This window comes from Emydura macquarii, unplaced genomic scaffold (assembly GCF_026122565.2).
Source record: "Emydura macquarii macquarii isolate MOO-44397 ecotype Brisbane River unplaced genomic scaffold, CSIRO-AGI_Emac_v2 contig_2297, whole genome shotgun sequence".
In the NCBI taxonomy this organism is placed as follows: domain Eukaryota; kingdom Metazoa; phylum Chordata; order Testudines; family Chelidae; genus Emydura; species Emydura macquarii.
The window spans coordinates 3,897,902-3,912,073 of NW_027132434.1; the positions used below are offsets into that span (position 1 = coordinate 3,897,902).

At 36.0% G+C, this 14,172-nt stretch overlaps 1 protein-coding gene across 9 annotated transcripts in view; it reads right to left on the reverse strand.

The window, feature by feature from the left end:
* Positions 1–14,172, reverse strand: part of DOP1A (DOP1 leucine zipper like protein A) — a 102,473-nt gene that overhangs the window by 48,959 nt on the left and 39,342 nt on the right. For all 9 annotated transcript variants that reach the window (XR_010922081.1, XR_010922083.1, XR_010922082.1 and 6 more), the window contains 6 exons: positions 11,838–11,946; positions 10,253–10,373; positions 8,925–9,044; positions 5,402–5,516; positions 4,228–4,461; positions 1,240–1,861 (listed from right to left, as the gene is read on the reverse strand). Coding sequence is in view for 6 of the 9 variants with exons in the window: in XM_067560750.1 (XP_067416851.1) it covers positions 1,240–1,861; positions 4,228–4,461; positions 5,402–5,516; positions 8,925–9,044; positions 10,253–10,373; positions 11,838–11,946 (1,321 nt within the window). In the remaining 3 variants the exon portion in view is untranslated. The remainder of the gene's footprint in view (positions 1–1,239; positions 1,862–4,227; positions 4,462–5,401; positions 5,517–8,924; positions 9,045–10,252; positions 10,374–11,837; positions 11,947–14,172) is intronic.

A 14,172-nucleotide genomic window follows, 5' to 3' on the forward strand; every position in this document is an offset into this window, starting at 1 on the left:
AGACGTAAATTAGAGTAAATGGTGGATGTTCTGTAACTTGAAGTTTTTAAATCATTATTTGAGGACTTCAGTAACTCAAACTAGAGGTTAATGGTCTATTACAGGAGTGAGTGGGTGAGATTCTGTGGCCTGCGATGTGCAGGAGGTCAGACTAGATGATGACAATGGTCCTTTCTGGCCTTAAAGTCTATGAATCTAACACAGAAATGTAGGGGTGGAAGAGACCTCGAGAAGTCATCAAGTATAGCCTCCTGCGCTGAGGCAGGACCCAGTAAACCTAGACCACCCATGACAGGTGTTTGTCTAACCTATTCTTTAACACCTGCAATGATGGGGATTCCACATCCTCCCTTGGAAGCCTATCCAGAGCTTAACTACCCTGATAGTTAGAAAGTTTTTCCTAATATCTAATTACAGGCCACTGTTTCTTCCCCATAAAATGCCCTCTCACTTAACACCATGCAATGTTCTCTATCACAAGTCAAAAACAAAAACCTACATTTAAACAATATTAAATTTCAAAGACAAATAAATAAAATCCCAGATGTCAAAGAGAAGGCCTCACTTTAACTATAATGTAAATTAACGCCTAATTTTTCCAGTTCAGTAACTCTACTTGTGAATTTTGCAGATGTTGTCAGTTAGCACTTACAACCTTGATGTTAAACACTACATTACAACAGCAAAATAAATTTAGAAATAAACTCTTGCGTAGTGTAAATTTTATTGAACTGAAATTTATAACTTATGGTTATACACTTATTTCACAAGGCATAAACATGGATAACAGTCTAAACTAATAAAAAGGGGTTAAAGGCATGTTTGATGTAATCTTGTTGCTATTACATAAATCTGATCAATGTGCAAATACATTCCAAGGCATAAGAAAAGCACTAGTAACAAAGAATACATGGACCAAGTATTTTGTATTTCACACTTCGACAGCAGAATCTAGAAACCGGGTTCCACTCTAAGATCCCATCCCTTGAAGTACATATTCATTACTCAAAACAGACAAGTATTAAGTATCACCTCAAAACATCAATTTTCTGTATTAAGAAATACTTTAGTTTCTAAAATGTAATCCAAGTCATAAAAGAAAAAAATCTATGTCATTACAAGGAACAACAAGCAACAATGTAAATAGAGAAGACTCCTACTACTTTTCAGATTTTTCTAAAGAAGAGTTTAAACTGAATATACTAGAGAAAAAGGAGAAAGTAAGAAAATGTTACTTACCAAAATCTGATTTCTCAGGGTGTAATTCTGATGTATGGTTCCCCTCTGCAATGTAAACTGGAAAACTTGAACATTCAAGATATAGCTGACATGCAGCAATAAAGGCAGAAAGGTATTCTTTTGGCGTTTTATTTGTTTTTTTCCCCTTAGCATCTCCATGTGATTCCCTATCCCATTTTTTAGGTTGTCCTTGCTGCTCTCTAGCAAGGTCCAGTTGAAGCTCTGTTGCCAAGGGCTGAGACAAGGAATTACTCTGAATTATATACAGGTTGATAAAACTAGTTAAAAATTGTTGGACATACTCCAAGCAGCACTGCATTGCAGTCTTTTGGATCATCTTCCCACTTCGAGTTGCTGGCCCCTGTGTAATTATGGAAGGAGGCTGTACAATGGTTTCCTCAGATCCCACAGTTGATGCTGTCTCTGTCTCTGAAGATGTGCTACCTATAATAGGGATACCAGGTGCCCCATGACCTTCACTCAAGGCTGTGTCAATGTCATCAGCTGTATCTGCCTGATACTGTACAAACTCAGTAAATCCACTTTCTGAGGATCGGCTGCTTGGAGGATTTTCACCATCTTCAAACACATCATGAGGATTTTCAAGTGAAACTGATGGCACCTAGTTCAGATAAAAGTACAGATTATTATTAAACAGTAAAATGAATGTCACTAATTAGCTACTAGAAATCTTTCCTATTTGGAAAAGAATGGCAGTTCTGAGTTCTATTCTATTATAAAGTTTTAAATTATGTGTGTTATATACTTTTATTGTTGATCCCTTGCAGAAATTTTCATGTCAAAACCAAGTTTTTAAAACTCCAAAGAAGTATATTTATATGGCAGACCATGTCAATTATAAGAGGAGCCATCCTTGTCTATCAACTGAAATATATTCATTTTAAGATTTTAAACAAAAATATTATATTTTAATATGGGTTGAGGGAGAAGGGATCAACACGGTAAAATTATGTCATTCAAAAAAAAGCCTGAAACGTTTAAGAGAGCAGACGACAAGACATTAAAATTTAGAGTCATTTTAGTCAGACAAGATGGGTGAGGTAATATCTTTTATTGGACCAACTTCTGCTGATGAGAGAGACAGTTTTTGAACCACAAAGAGCTCTTCTACAGGTCTGGGAAATGTACTAAGAGTGTAACAGCTAAATACAAGATTGAACAGATAGGTTAGCCTAAGTAGTTAACACATATTGTAAGTGACCATTCAAGGGTTGAAAGATATTACCTCACCCACTTTGTCTCTCTAGTATCCTGGGACCGACACAGCTACAACAACACTGCATACAATCATTTTAGCTGACAGACTTCCTGGAATGTGTGTTTAAGTTTTAGGATTTTCTTATATAAGGAGCTGGCAGCTGGTCATCTGTTAACTGGAGAGCTGTTCCAGTCATAGGAAGCAATATGAAAGGGTGGTGGAATGATGTAAGCGGGCGAAGGAGTTGAAGGGAGCTGTCAAGAGAGAGGCTTAAAAGAACTTGAAGGAGTGGGAAGATGTTTAAATTTCTCTACAGTCAAGAGAGTTTATAGAATGTCACCACACAAATAATTATATTACAGATGGTATTTAATTCTGACCTAAAATTGTGTGGGCGTATTGCTCATAGAATTCCTATGGTTTTGGTATTATTGCTCCTGGTTATTATTATTGTTGTTAATTTCTATTACTTAACCAGGATGAATTAGTTTCATACAACATAAAATATTACAGATTGTCAAGGCATCTTTCCAAAAGACAAGAGAAAACAGCTGAATTTTGGAGCTAAAAATGAAGAATTATTAAAAAATAATAAACAGCAGAAATTTTCTGAACTGCATATTTTTTAAAAAAACCATTAATTATTAATGAATCCATTCCAATTTCTCTATAAAACTTAATAATTTTAATTCCCATCTTTTAAATAGTAATCAAAATCTAATGTGCAAACAAGTTTGGATGTTCTTTCAACACAGAGCATAAATTCTTAGATTCTCAGTATAAAATTTAGTACCTAGCATCTTGGAAGTGGGGGATTTACTTCATAAAAGTTTGTAGTTGTGGAAAACTTCATATATTTTGGTTCAAAAGAATTGATCTCACGATTAATTGTCAGAAATGTAAACTATTAGAAATAGAAATAGAAATTTGTTTAAAATAGAAACAGTTGCTGTTTTTTTGTTCTTTCTCTTTGTTTATTAAATGATTGTCAAGTATACATATTTGATAAAACATTAAAATAATTCATAAGAACTAATTTATCTGATACATGCAAATTTATAAGGCAGCACTGGTTAAGAGCTTTAGAACCATCTCCAAATGGTAAAAGGAAATAATGACTATGATGCCTGATCCAATGCCTATTGAAATCAATGAGAATTTTTCCACTGCATTCAATGGGCATTGGATCTAGCCTTTAGATTTTATTACATATTGGATTAGGAATTTATCCAAATACTTCTCAAGAAGTTTGTAGATCTTACTTAGGTCCTGAATTTGAAGCGACTTATGCATGTGCTTAACATTAAAACATATGTATAAGTCCTTGAATCACTGGGGCCTTCATCCACAATTTATTGCACAGTTCAATTGTTTTATTAATCAAATTTCATTCTGTTTATTAAATTTATTGTTATACATTTTTATTGTAAAAGACATTTTATATTTTTCCCATCTGTATTTTGCTGTTTTTGCATGTCTTAAGAAACTTAAAAATTACTGTAAAACTGAAAAAGCACAAATTGAATTAAAAAAAAGCAGAGAAAAACTGTGAGGGACTTGAAGAGACATACAATATCATATTAACAAATTCACCGGAAGAAGTTGAGTCAGATTTTTGAAAGTGCTCAGCACTGGCCTGACTTAAAATCATTAGCAAAACTCCCACTGACTTCAACACTAGCAGAGTAGGGCCAACACTGAATATTTTGAAAATCCCACATTTTACACAAAATTAACACAAAAGGACGCAAAGGATATTAACAGATTACCTTTTTATCTTCCCATTCTTTGATGGAGCTGTTGTGTCCACTTGGAAGCTGCAGAGTACCATCTGTAGCTGCAGACAACAGTGGAGGTTGAACCTTACTAAGGATCTTTGAGCAGAGCCTGAGGGAATCAGTTAGTTCAGACAAGTGCAAAGTGTGAAGATGGCTTGTCAATGCAGAAATCATTCTGAGCAACAATTGAGGAAGATGTTCTGTTTGTATTTCAATGTAGGTCTCCTAACAAAAAGATAATAAAATTCAGAAAGTGTCTTATAAACCCATCCCTAAAATGTATTTACTATAGCTATATAATTATCACATACAATTAATTTTATTCTAAGCTTCTTAAAAATGCAAGTGGTAAATAACATCTAGAAGTTCTCCATGTCTGATATTCTATGCATTAGTTTTATGAGGGATAAAAAGGAATTGTTTTTCAGAATATTTTAATTATTGAATATGTTCAGTATTTTCAGAATTCTAAATCCCCTTCATTTATACTATAAAGAGATTACAACGAATTTTATAACATTGATAGGATTAAAAAATTGCCCCAGTTCCCTTTGTATTTTAATTTTCCCAAAATACACATTTAAGAATGAAAAGTATCAAATCATTAATAACTAAAGGAAAACGGGTTGAATGCCATACCTGACAGAGCACTCTCATACTTCTAGTAGGCTTTAAATGAGAAAGCAAAGAATTGAGGAGGAAAGAAAGATAAAGAGAAAAACAGTTCCAACAGTCTTCTTCAAATTAAGCAATGCCAATTGATTAAAGACAATAAATATCTTATTGTGACATTCAGAACAATTAGCACTCAATGAATTGCATCATCTAAACTATTTATCATATAAAACCGCAAAGCAATAGGTTACATTTGTAACTAAAACAATGTAAATTTTAGAGAAGGAAATAAGGGACAAAATTCAAAACAGAATCAGATGACAGCTAACAGAATCTGCAGGCTCATGCATCAGAAGAACGTAAATACTGATATGTTTATGTGATTAAATTCATCCAATACACCTCAAACCTTTCGTCACTTCTAAAGGAATCTACCAATTCATGCTAAACTCACTTGTGGACAAGGTTTGCTTTCAAAAGTGCTTTATAAATCATAGTATAGAAGTAGTGTCCTCATATACCTACAGCCAATGAATAAAGGAATTCTTACCAAAGAAACTATATCCAACAAAAAATCCACTAGTAGGCAGAAACTGGTCAGGGGCAGCTCAGATGATTCGTTACCACCTACAGGCCCAGTCTGAAGCCCAGCATGCAGTGTCCTCCTACAAAATTAAAATATGCTGTTGTTTTTGTTGACATAGGACATGATTAAGTAACAAGCTAATGCATAATAGCCTTTTGTGGAAGTAGTTAATGGAACAAAAGCATTTGGCCCAGTTGTTCCTTCTTCAACAAACAGCTGAATCAATTTATAGATGACCATACAATCCTTATCTATCTGAAATACAAAAGCAGTTAAATATTTTATGAAAGGCAGCCACCCCATTGTGGGCTGTGACCCAGTCACATCTCATAAAATAAGCAAGGCAGGGCTACAGGAAATTGTTTTGGTAAATCCATACATAGCACACTCTTCTGGGCACCAATATTGACTCAAGGATGGAACTTAGGGGTAATATGCTGCAGAAGATACAGTCTTTTGGATGAGTTCTAAAAAGAAGGTCCCAAGCAGCTGACGTCATTAAAATTTACCATGGGATTTTTCACAAGAGTAGAATGTTAATCTCAGTGTTTTGACCAAGTTTTAATCTGGTTTATTACAGCTCCTAAATGTCTTACACCAGTGGTTTTCAACCTTTTTTCATTTGTGCACCCCTAACATATTTTGAATGCAAGTACAGACCCTTTTGGAAATCTTAGATATAGTCTGCGGATCCTCAGGAGTACACGGACCACATGTTGAAAACCACTGTCTTATAGTTTCTTAATCTGTTGTGTCACATTGCTGAATTAAGTTTAAAGGAAAAATGAAATGAAAAATGAAAATCATATTGCAGTCTGAAAATTTTGCAACAAAGGAACTAATGGGGAAAAATGTGTTTTTTCCCGTTCATTTACTTTGTGCATTTGGCAGCACTTATTTAGTCAGTTTCAGTGTTTTATCAACAGTCAGTTGTGCTAGCATGATGATATTACCCTCATGCACTGTTTTGCTTCATTTGAATGTGCTTCTCCAGGCCTGGAAAGAGGCAGCAGCAGCAGCAATGCTGAAATTAAATCAGAAGAGGCAGCATGCAGGGATATGTACAGAGTAGAAGGAGAAAGGTAGACAGGGTTGGCACAAACATGCCTTGTGATGTTGCCCTCTTATAATCATCATCAGGAGAGCAGAAACATTCTTATAAAACATTTTTTTCAATAAAAGGACATACTATTTAAAGGGTGTTCTATGAGAAATATGTTTTGACTTAAATTAATATACTTCAAAATAATTAAGATTGACAGTATCTCTTTAATGGCTAATACAAGTCAACCTAGAAGTGGCTACAACTAATTATAAGTAAGTGTTCTCTACATGTAATTTATATATTTTTTGTTTTAAGTTTGTTTATGAAATGTTTTAGGACTCGGTGTTGGCACTCAAAAAAAATGTCTATTTCATTGATTACTCATGTCTGTTCAAGCATAATGCTTCACAGTGAGAGACTTAAAGAGCTCAATCTGTTTAGTTTATCAAAAAGATTGATTACAGTGTATAAGTAACTTCACAGGGAGAAAATAATGGGCACTAATAAAGGGCTCTTTAATCTAGTGGAGAAAAAACAAAATAAAAACCAATGGCTGGAAGCTGAAGTCAGACAAAGTCAAATTAGAAGAAAAGGACAATTTTATATAATGAGGGTAATTAACCACTGTCACAAACTACCAATGGAAGTGGTGGCGTCTCCATCTCTTGAAAGACTACAGTGCCCTTCTTGAAGATATTCTTTACCCCAAGCACAAGTTATTAGGCTCAATACAGGGATAACTGTAATGTAACTGAAATATAACGGCCTGTGACATACAGGTGGTCAAACTAGGTCCCTTCTGGCCTTGAACTCTATGAATAATTTAAGTGAAAATTAAATACAGGTCTTGTCATTGGGAAATATCATTTACAGGTAAGTACGCTGCTCTCCTACAACAGCAGATCACATGCTGAACACATTCACATATTCTACACACATTCACAAATGCAGTAGCTATTGCACAAGACATACAGACATTACAGTAACAATTAGCTATTTCTAGGCAAATTCTCTTTTCCCCTCACTTGGTGGTTGCCTGTTTTCTTTCATTCGGAATCAGCTTAAAACACAACAAAATGGAAGAATCTCCTCCCTTCTTTCCCTCCTCTCCCCACACCAAGGTAAATATTACCAAAAAGTAAACAATTTCATCACAATTTTCAGGAAACTCATACTTTCAAGGAAGTTGCTGTTATTCTCTGCCTGAGACTGATATCTTTATCTATAGCGCTCTCAAAGTCTTCTTCTGAAATCCTAGATTTCTTCTAATTAAAATTCCCATTATGGGAAAAATAGCTTTCCGTGCAGAGTACCATTACATAGGTGAAATGTAATATCCACTTATGAATAGTAACTTAAATTAATATATTTATCCTTGAGTGTCTCTCAAGGCTCCTTTTGCCACAATTCTGACTTACTGGAGGTAGAATTGTTTTGAAAGGATATGAAGGACCAGTGAAAATACTTTCTAGTTTTTGAAATTTGAAGAAAGACCATGGATCAGAGCCAAAAAGAGGAACATCTTTGAGGAGTGATCTCTCCAGGAATGAAGACAGTATTTTCTCAATCCCAGATCTGAACAATACTTAATAGAAAAGGAAAGACTCCAAGCATTGCAAGCACTGATGCACAGCTTTTGCTAGCCACACAGATCCTTGATCAGAGGGAAATTTTTTCAAAATCCTTTTGGGACACAGGCTAACAGACCTAATAACATACACCAAAAATAAAGTATGAACATTTCTACCTAATACAGTAAAGTATACCATATGCTACAGATAATGATTTTATAGGAGGACACCTTGATTCTATGGACAATAAATGTGAACCAATCTACCCAAAACCTTTCCTTGTTACCTTTTCCAAAGGAATTTACCCATTCGTGTTGAAGCAGCAGTGGAAGGAAGATGAGAAATCTGCAAAGATTTCTCTTACTAAAATCAAGTTATCAATACCTTGATTATTCCCAGATCAAGAAAGGGGATTAAAAAATTCTGAATCTCAGAAATTAGGCCTGGTCTACACTTCAGAGTTTTACCAGTATAACTACTTTGGTTACAGGGTGGTATTTTTTTTACTGAAATAGTTATAGCAGTATAAAAAATAGCATATACCAGTAAAAGCCCTAGTGCAGACACAGTTATACTAGTATAAAAAGTGACGTATACTAGTATACTTATTCCTCTTCCTATATAGGAGTAGCTATATCAGAACAAATCACCTTTAAAAAACCTTTGATAAAACTGCATCAATACTAGGAGGGTTGCATTGCCTTAACTATACAGATATAGTTAAACCAGTGTAAGTTTCTAGTGTAGACAAGCCTTCAGAGGTGGAACACAACTATTAGGACATCTTGTCTAACTCCCTGCCAACATGTAAACAAAAAAAAATGTAAAGCTGACTCCAATTTTACATTTACAGCAATTAAATATAACTTACCTACAACATTCTTCAAACCAACAAGCAATGTAATCCCACATATAATAAGGCTCAAAGGAATTAAAGAGAAGATTGGCAGTTTTAATCAGCTCTGCAGTTTTCTTATTTTCCCTCAATTTGCTAAAAGAAAATAAAAAGTAGTAGTACAATTTAATATATATTACTATGCTATGATTTAAGTGTTATGCAAAGGTATACAATTCTGCGTTTTCTCACTGAAATGCTGATATTAACACACTGGTTCCCTCCCAGTCCTTTAGTGGCAGCTCTTCAGGTGGGCATGCACTGTAGCTCTTTACACGTATCCTTCGAATGGTTGCCATGTTTCTTGCCATCCCACTCTGTCTCAGATCTATTTTCCCTTTTCTATGTATTTTTACTGGATCTGATTTCCAATTTTCATTCTTATTTTTCTTTATTTTATTTTTCTCTCCCTTCCCTTTCCTCCTCCAACATTCTGTTTCCCTCTTTGTCTCTCTTTAATTATCCTTTCCACCAGCAGTCCCCCTCTCTGTCTCCACTCTCCTGGGCTCTGTCCTCCCTTAGTTTTACTCTTTCTTTTTCTCCTCCCCAATGGCATCTCTTCTCTGTCATTCCGAAATCCAAAAGGATCTGCACTGAGTGAGAGGGAGCTGCCTCTCTTTGTATGCAAGAGCAGATCAGAGACTCTCCAACCAGGTTTCTGCCTCTGCCGCATCCCAACTTCTGTTACTTCACTGATGCAGCTTCTCTTCATGTTTCTAAAGACAAGTAACATAAGGGGAACCACCTTCTGCTCGCTGGCTTCAGCCATATCTGAGAAGTGATTCTGCAGGGAGGCAGGAGTGGGTCGCTTTCCCCATTCATACCATCTTCTTCTCTCTGCTGCCATCTCACATAACTTCACGCCACCTGCTCTCTCCACTGCCTTTCTCACGAGTGCCAAATGTGGGAAAGGGAGAGCTCTTCGAATTCTCTTCCTGCCTTTCCATGACACAGCATTCACATGGAATTTTGCACGCACACTAGTAACTATATATTTACACTAAACTGTTGCAAAATAAAGCAACTGATGTTGGTACCCTTTTAGCACAGTAAATGTCATTTAAAAAAATAAAATGATAGATGTCCATTCCATTATGTTCCAAAGAAAAGCTTTGATTCAGATCAATGGGAGCTTTGCTTTTTACTTTCAAAGGAGCAGGCTCCTAGATATTGCTGCATATTTAGCGTGCATTCCGCAATAAAGAGTATTTAATTTCTATTATTTATAAATGTTTTTATTTAAAACGTATGATATTTTCTGTTAAAGAGTAAACATATGTTATATTATTTTCCTTGTACTCCACCTGCTTAGTTGTGTGTGATCTTTGCTGTAGGAAGGTTCCACCTGAAGATCCAGCTCAGCTTTGCACTGTGTATATAATGTTCTAAATACTTCAATCAGTACATCCTCTAAGATTACAGGTCCTAAAATGACCATAAGAAATAACTGCAATGATAACCTTGTAATTAAGAACATTCAAATGACAGTATCTGAACCCTAACCAAATCATTATCATCCTCAGTTTCATTTATTAAAGCCACGAATTCACTTTTACTCAGATAACTTACAAAGCTGAACAGAATCCCACTTTTTTTGCATTCTTATGCACAGTAGAATTTAAAACTATACATATTTTATATAATATGCTATTCAATAGGATGTACAGGAAATTATCCATGTGAATCCTAATACGTTAAATTTATCTCACAGAGCTAAATCTTAACACCTCATGATAAAAATTTACCTGAGAATGTTAGGTAAAAAATTAGAAGTAAAATATTTTGAGCAATTTTCTTTGATTCAGTTGGAGTTGGTTCTTCTTCATTTCTGGCTACTGGTGTGCTAGACAATCTTTGCATCAGACTCACATTAGATTCCTACAAACTCCTGAGGTTTAGGAAAAGCATCTGACTTTGAAATGAGTATCAATAGTTCCAAAGTGATCTGTCTTCAGAGGAGGAGAACAGCTTTCTGTGCTTTTTCTTGGCCTCATCTTGCTCCCATTAGTGGGAACACCACCACTGATTTCTACAGTAGCAGACTCTGTTGAATCTGCCAAATCAATTTGCCAACACAATCCTATGTTCACTTCATTAAATCTTAATGTGTGCAGTGTCAGTAAGATTTAAACTGCCTGGCTTGGAACTTACAAGAGACTGAAAAGTCAAACTATATGATAAAAAATACACTTAAAGACTTTGACTACTTCTCAGTCATTCGTGATTTCTGAGACACACATTTTAAATTTTACTGAAACTGCATATGTTAAGATTTAATGAAGCGAGAATAGTATGGAAATTTGCTAACATGATCCACATCCCCCCACTTTTAATTTCTCCTTACTGTTGATAATGTTTGTAAAATATATATTATATTTTTAATATTTCAAAATGTGTGTGTGTTGGGATAATGTGGAAAGCGACTCGGGATCACATGAACAGGAGTTATTGTATTTTTCCCATTTATCTGTAACAATGGTGGCGGCTATAGTTTGTTTTTCCTAGAGAATTAAAATCTAAACAGCATTCCCCTCAAGATTCAAGCAACTTTAGAAAGATCAATTCTGGTGCCTAAACCTACTTCTCAGTATTATTTTAACTTCAGATTTTCTGCCTGGAGTAGAACAATTAGGTTTTTTTGAGGAGGTGAGAAAGTAGTACGTGATTAGACTGGAAGACATTATATAGCCCAACTCTGCCATCTATTTACTGCACATTTCTTTTTGTCAAGTGAACGCTTGAGCATACCAACCAATTTGTTAATATACTCTGCTTAAGGACATTATCTAGAACATTGCTTTATATGAGTCAAACAAAATAATTCATCTCTTTTTTTTAGCAAATATGTTTTTCATTACATTTTAAGGCTATAATATATGAGAAAAGTACCTAGCTCAGGTTTGTCCAGCAAACTGATAAGAATCCGAAAAGGCTTTAAGTCCTGCATCAGTGTACTCTCTTCTCCATGTCCATTGACTTGTAAGATTCCCACCATTGCCTATAAAAAACATAAACAGATCAGAAAATCAAGAAGAACAGATTCTGAAAGCAGGCAATTATGAAAACATAAAAAGGGGAATAGCTCACAGTGGAGGAGACCCTGTTTTCTTACCTCAGTGCAGTTCCTTCTCCATACCTAGGCATTCCCCTTATTGCCTATGACATCACATTCTATTCCACATAAGTGCTAGGCTAGACTGTTTATTCTAATATTTGTAGAAAGGAGGGGACCACACAGTAAAGTAGAATAAATAGATGCTTACTCAAAATTTCTTAAGGGTAATGAAGGAAGGGTATAAAGTGATGATGAAGCTACTTGAGAAGGTAAGAATTTTTTTTAAAGACTGGGCTGAATAAAACAGTAATCTATCTATTCAGGATGCACTTTGGGTGTCAGACTATTTTTTTTTTAGCTCAACAAGTAGGAATGAGAGCTTCAAAAGGAAGGAAAAAACAACAAGCTCCTATACTGAAGTGTCCCATGGCTCCAGATGCAGAATAAAACTAACTAGATTCTCACAAGCTATTTAGTTTCTTTTTGCTGTTGGCACAACAATCTTAGTAGGAGATAGTGCATTTCTTCTACAACTTCTAAAAGAGAAAAGAGGAGAAAGAAGGAAGAGAGAAGACAGAAGGAATGAGACAGAAAAAAGGTTTGATCTTCCATCTACTAAAAGGTGAATATCATCACACAGTATCTTGGAAAATCTTCTACACCTGAACATGCTTTTAGAGAAACAGACTTCCCAAGACATGGTATCAAAGGATAAGCAAGTCCAAAAAGCAGAGGAAAATACAAAAGAAGAGAAAAAAGTCTGGCAAAGAAGGAAGAGGAGAGGGGCAATCAACATTTGAAAGGCTTTCCAATGGTAGTAAATTGCTGTCGATGACAATTCTAACATGATATGCCAATCTTTGTCATGCCCTTTAAAAAAGATGTTGAAGGATTATACAACTGGGCTCTCCCCTTTATTGGGGAAAAACAGGTACCCTCTACCTTGAGCAGTAACTGCTAAAAAAATATAAATGGATTGTATCAAACTTGGCACCCTTGTTAGCATTATCAGAGAGGAAAAAGATTAAATGGACAAAGGTATTAATCAAGACATCCAGGTGAATGAAAGACACAGAAATGGATTTAAGCTGCAGACCATAACTTTATTCACTTAACAATGGCCAAGGGGTGCACAGCACCCACTCCCTCTCTCATACAGGTACTTAACTGGGCCCAATGCTGGGTTACAGGGCTTCCTCCACAGAACCAATAATTCAAGGTCAACCCTCTTCAGCCTCTCACTAGGATTCAGCTCACTTACGAATCATCCTAGCCTTCCCCCCGCAAGGGGGTAGAAGGTTCCCAGAGGAACCTCAGCCTGTGAAGACTTAAGGTCTCCCTTTTTCACAGGCAAATGGACTAGCCAAATCCTAGGACTCATTACATCTGGGAGCTGACCTTTTCAGGTTTTATTCACAATAGACACCAACCACAAGCTGAGATGACCTAACCCTCTTTCTCTATTAACTCCTAATGTTAGAGTTCCCATTCTTACTCCTTTTAACCTAACTGTGCCTCCACAATGCTGTGAGGAAGGAAAAAAACACACTGGACCCTTGCCAATGTGATCCAATAGGAAAAATTCCTTCCTGATCCCCAAAACTGGTGGTCGGTCTGACCCACAGCATCCTTGAAACACATCTCTATAGATCTTAATTACCGGAAGAGAAGATGAGGCAGTTATCAAGGCAAGACTGCCTCCAGGTGCCCATGAAGGAATTAAAGGGGGGGGAAGGTTGTGAGGCCAATTGGCTCCACCATTCCTCCTGCCATCAGCCAGCCAGTAGGCGGCAGAAAAGCCCCCTTCTGCCCCCAGCATATTCCTGCATGTACCAAAGACCAGGGGAAAAGTTCTTTCTTCTATCCTTGTGGAAACTAGTCATCCCTGCTAATCTAACCAAACTCCCTCTCCCCCACCGCTGAGATAGGGAGGAGCATTTTCATCATTTATGCAAGTGGGAAGAAGGCCTTTCCAAATCTGTTCTGTGGATAAATTGACTTCAATCTGCTGACCTGTCAATCAAGTACTTTCCATAAGAGCTACACTGGCTAACGGACAGGAAGCAGATGAGAAGAGATGGAATTAAACTACTTCCTTACAATGTTACTGTTTTAAAGAGAGTGCTAGCTAATGTTTCACACTAAGGTTTTTATCAAAATCTCAGAGTT